General features: G+C 39.2%; 2 protein-coding genes across 2 annotated transcripts in view; one reads left to right on the top strand and one right to left on the bottom strand.

The window, feature by feature from the left end:
• LOC107676500 (protein shisa-3 homolog) overlaps positions 1-1230 on the bottom strand; it is a 6189-nt gene extending 4959 nt beyond the window's left edge. Inside the window, exon 1 of the mRNA XM_016471054.1 lies at positions 1167-1230. Within this exon, the coding sequence (XP_016326540.1) occupies positions 1167-1230 (64 nt within the window). The remainder of the gene's footprint in view (positions 1-1166) is intronic.
• A 2300-nt stretch (positions 1231-3530) lies between these two features.
• LOC107676509 (BEN domain-containing protein 4-like) overlaps positions 3531-5603 on the top strand; it is an 8330-nt gene continuing 6257 nt past the window's right edge. The window contains exon 1 of the mRNA XM_016471063.1: positions 3531-4319. Coding sequence (XP_016326549.1) covers positions 3845-4319 — 475 coding nt within the window. The 5' untranslated portion in view covers positions 3531-3844. The remainder of the gene's footprint in view (positions 4320-5603) is intronic.

Below are 5603 nucleotides of genomic sequence, written 5' to 3' on the forward strand. Positions count from 1 at the left end.
GCCTTCCGGAAGTAGATGCAATTAGGAATCATTGGTTAAGATTTATTTACAACAGAACAGCACAACCCAGATGTTCAAATTTGTGCAGTGCATTTTATGGACAACAGTTTTTTGAACTTAGAAGAGTACAAGGCTGGCTGTGCACAAAGGCAATTTCTAAAAAAATAAAATAAAAAAAAGTGTAAATTCCGACTTTGCTAGGACAATCTGGCACTTCTGAATCAGCGACTGTAAGTATGTTTTGTTATTAGTTTAAGTATTTGCTATTGACTGTTCAAATGCGGAGTTTTGCGCAGCACAGAGTAACGCGTCGTGTGTGTGTGTGAGTGTGTGTGTGTGAGGAGAACAGGGTCACATCACAGCAGAGTGAACAGTCTGTCAGAAATCATAGCACGTCAGCTGTCTTAACCGCCGCTTGTGTACTGCATCATTACTGTGTCTGTGCCCCTTTCGGGCTTGAACTGATGGTAAAACTAATGACATTATTTACTGTCTTTACATTTATTTTGAAAGATGAAGCAATAATATATAAATATTTAATTTTAAAAAATGAAAACTAGAAAAGTAGAAAATAAAAAAGTACTAAAAGGACTAAAATTTAAATAAAAATCTAAATAGAATATTTAACTAAAATTAAAATGAAAATATTAATACTATAATAGTATATAAATAATACCAAAATAACTCTACTGTTGTTTGCAACCCACTTTACATAATTAGAAATATTTCAGAGTGAAACAGGCATTCAGTAAGTTCGGGTGCGTCCGAAATCGCATACTGCTTAGTAGGTACTACATTTGAATTTGAACGTACTACTTGACCGTTAAAAAAGTACGTTCTATATAGTATGAATGTGAGTAGTATGAATGGAATTCGGACATACTGCATCCGCCATGTTGATGTTGTCACGTGACATGCGTCTTCACAACAGCGCCAAAATTTAAAGAGCCCTCACTACTGCGCGAACATCAGCAATGTTTCACGTAATTCTTACCTCTTTCATCTGCGTTTTAACGTTGATTGGATCAACAGCTCAGAGGAAGCGTCGATCAGCTGCTCGCAGATCACGCCTTCGTCGACAGCTTGTAAATCATTTATCAAATAAGGTAAGTACAATCACCTATTTAGCTAGCAAATTTTACACTTGAAAAGAGCCGCGTCGCCACCTTCCGCCATTTTCGAATATGACGCCTCCTCTCCCGTGGCCTCATGGGATAGTAAAGTGTCCATCGTATGCATGCTACGGAATTCGGGCGGAAGTAGTAGGTCATCCGGGTACTTCTCGCCTACTGTTTTTCGAATACTATGAATTCGGACATACTACTCGCCTCGCATACTGTTTTTCGCCTACTATATAGTATGGAAGTATGCGATTTCGGACGCAGCTCATGTGTTTGAGAGAGGGGGGCATAGAGGACCTACAATAATGTACAGTATTTGAAAAATAATGTGTTTTTTGAACATTAAAGCATGTCAACATATTCTGTTACACCAAATACACCAAATAATGATCTTTACAATAGCATCATATGACCCCTTTAAACTGCTGGAATAAAGAGTTTTAAAGGGTTAGTGATGGAAAACTTGCAGGTCAATGGGCATCAATGTTTAAGGTTGGTAAACACTTGTACACGGACGCATATAATACTACCCGCCTGACACTGGCATGTGTTATTCAGGTGTCAAAGTTGAGCAGAATTGAAGGAAGAAACCTCAAAGACCGTACCAGACGGATGCTGGACGGGTAAATAGGGTTGGGTACCGAAACCCGGTACCAATATGGCACCGGTACCTATGTAACCGGTATGTACTAGAACCGAATCCGAACGCAGATTTCGGTGCCTCATTACGGTGCCATGCCTGAGCGATCGATTGAAATATTTGTACTCTGGTTCTCCGAAACGGACGTAAGAAACATCATCGCGGCACCGCACGTGAAAAATAATTTCCCGACTGAGAAAATGCACGTGAACTCAAGTCGGAAAGGTCTAATAATACAAATCCAACACATCTTTGTAGTAACGAGAGTGTCCATGTTGTTTTCACATTCCGACTTAAAAGCACAACTCGGGAAATGAGAGCATTCGAGGAGCGCGTGAATGCAGTAATGTTGCGGGAGCAGGCGGTAAATGGTCAGAGATTCAGCGAGAGTGGAATTAAGAAAACAGCCGAATCCCGGACATCTTGGGCAATTAAGAAATCCCGGCCGGACGCATTTTTGTAGGTTCAAAAAGAGGACATGTCCTGGGAAAAGAGGACGTATGGTCACCTTAATTTATAATCTATTGCTAATCGATGTATTCTTTTTAAAGTATATGGAACATATTTTCTGCCTCATTCTGTGACAAGCCTCATCAGATCACAAAAGGAATCATTTGACTGGTGTTGTGGAGTAAAAAGGTTATAATTTTCTACCATCAGAGCAAGTGTAATTGTTTCGCTCCCGCGATTTCGTGTCCACTCTTTTAAACATTCTAATATTGTATATAATTTTGGTTCTGGACCTGTGATCAGTCAAAGCTGACTCCAGTAGCTCGTGTTGGATGCAGGGTTGCCAAGTCCGCGTTTTTCCCACAGAATTGGGCTACTTTTAATTTTATCTGCTTATTTTTTTTAATTAAAAAACTTCACCCTCTAACATTTGCACTCTCTATTCTGTTTCTATTCTAAGGGCCAGTCCATCATTTTTTTGGGTGGATTTTTTATTTATTTATTTTTTAATAAGTATCGGTTCAGGCACAAACAAACGATACCCAACCCTACAGGTAAAGCCTATACAACGTGCAACATTAATCAAACATTGTGGTGTCAATACTCAATAAGTTACAACACAAATCAGAACTGTAAAAAAGAATTCCTTTACTGGTCATTTTGAAATGTCAAACTTTGTCTGCAATTGTTAACCACCTTAATCTGTATTATATTTTAGGGTTTGTTACTTGTACAATGACAAAGATATTCTATTCAATTAGCTCATGCTCTCTCTGTATCTAACAAGCCATTGTTCAGCCATAAATTCAATATAATAATTAAAGGGGTCATATGATGCTTTTTTTTAAGATCATTATTTGGTGTATTTGGTGTAACAGAATATGTTGACATGCTTTAATTGAATGTAATATTAAATATCAAATGGATAGTCCACCAAAAAATTAAATGCTGTCATCATTTATTCACCTTTGACTTTGTTTCTTCTGTGGAACATAAAATATTCTGAGAAATGTGTCAGTGTATTTTGTTTGTTTGTTTTTGTCCATATTGTGGAAGTCAGTGGGCTCCTTTCCACTGTTCTTTAAAATATCCTATTTTGTGTTCCGCAAAAGAGAGTTACACAGATTTGGAACAATAGTGATGAATAAATGATTGCAAAATTTTCATTTTTGGGTGAACTACCCCTTTAAGTATCTAGACTATATTTGCATCTAGGCAACATTTGTATTTCCAATTGGCACTGACAAGTCCTAAAGTTCTTTTTTTCAATCAGTTCAGACTAAAAACAACAAACAGACTAACCCCCATAATAGACAACATGGCTATGCGAGAAAACATGGAGGCATCGCGCGCACCTCTTTATATCATCTTGCACCTCTCATCTGACACGCCCACTGATGGGAGCACAAGCCAGAAGCCACATACATACACGGTATTCCCCTGTTGGTAGAATGAAAGCCAGCGCGTGCTGTTACCGCCAGGGGATTGGAGCAATGACTTGTCAGTAAAGTCACCCACCCTCTGAGTATCTCAGACAGAGTTAGAATTGTTTGAGACACAGAGCAAGGCGGCGAGACACTGGCATAACTGATTTAACCAGACCGGGACAGAACGACACTCAAGTCCGAGGGAGATGGAGGAGGAGATGCTACCTGCAGACGAAGGTCTCTCTGCGCCCAAAATCTGCAGGCAGCAGCAGCAGCAGCGGAGTCCGTACAGCTCCCTCAAGACCTTCACGAGCAAGCGCGCGGCGGGCAAGGCGAGATATGACAGACCCACAATGGTGGACATCCCGCAGCTCGGAGACCATCCTCATCATCTCAGTCATCAGCAGCAGCAGCAGCAGCAGTATTCACAGCGCGTGCCGCTTCCGCCAGCGTCCCTCTCCATCAGCAGCAGCCAGCAGCACCGTCTCCCCTGCGAAATCAGGCCCAGCAGTAGAGTCGCGACATCCAGCGCGGCATCAGCGGGGAGCGCCACGGCGGCAGCGGCGGCGACATCATTTGGCAACCAGAGGAGGGTCGCCGGCCAGGAGCCCGGCAGATACCCGGCGGGTCGCGCCGAGCTCAGCCACCAGTCTCCAGACTGCACCTATGGAATAAGCTCAGGTAAGTGAACAAGTTTGCCTCAGAAACTTTTATTCGTCACGAAGCTGAAGACTTGAAGTGTCTAACTTTTGGGGTGTGTTTTTTTACGAACATTGCAATCATTTTTAGACTCGTATACAGCCACAATTTGGGACCCACGCCCAATGATGCGACATGTTTAATTTCACATCAGTTTTTACCCGAAAATAATGACAGGAAAAAATAACAACAACAGCGGCTTAATAAATTAATAATACCCCTGCAATAAACTGTTCTGTATCTGTTATATTCAGATGACATTGTGAGTCTATCTGTGGTATATTTACCAAAATCTTGTTTTACATCTTTGTTACTAACACGTCAGCAAGCAATTTTGCGTTTAAAAGACGTCTATTAGCCGTCCAAACACAGCCCAGACGTCTAGGCTAAAACAAGGCTGAATTTGGGCTGTCAGTGAAAATTTAATAGACTCTAATCATAGCCCAAGAATAGACCAGTCATCACTTAGACCGCTATTAAACGACTACATATATACGTCTAATAGACAGTGAATATGGGTCTAGGCTAAAACGAGGCTAAATTTGGGCTTGTCAAGGAAAATTTAATAGACGTCTAATTATAGCCCAAGAATAGACTAGCCATCAATTAGACCGCTATTAAACGACTACATATATATCTCTGACAGTGAATATGGGTCTAGGCTAAAACAAGGCTGAATTTGGGCTGTCAATGAAAATTTAATAGACGTCTAACCATAGCCCAAGAATAGACTAGCCATCAAATAGACAGCTAATGAATGCCTCCATATATACATCTAATAGACAACAAAAAAAATGGCAATCCATCCAAACAAATTAAATATACAGCTTTTATTAAGAAAAATACAATTTTTAACAACTTAAGACAATACAAAATGATAAAAATGCAAAAGAATTAATGACTAAATAAAGCATTATAAATACAATACACTTAAATATAAATATTATGATTATTATACATTTTTAAGAACTTAAGATAATCAAAATATAAAAAATGAAAACATATATTTTAAATAACTTAAGATATTTAAAAGAAAAAAAATCTAATACAAATCAAGAGCATGTTATCACACTTAACATTAAAACATTACGGATAAATGACAGCATAAAAAAAAGATGAACCCTTTGTTGGTTTACTTTTAACAAATAAAACAACCAACAGTGAACTTAAAGGAAATGATTAATTATTGGTTTTATTTCTTGTTTAAAATGCTTCCCAACTGCATTCCTCAAGTACAACTCTGTTGCTGCCAGGAAGATGGTCATC

Source organism: Sinocyclocheilus anshuiensis, unplaced genomic scaffold (assembly GCF_001515605.1).
Source record: "Sinocyclocheilus anshuiensis isolate Anshui unplaced genomic scaffold, SAMN03320099.WGS_v1.1 scaffold64, whole genome shotgun sequence".
NCBI classification, from domain to species: Eukaryota; Metazoa; Chordata; class Actinopteri; order Cypriniformes; family Cyprinidae; genus Sinocyclocheilus; species Sinocyclocheilus anshuiensis.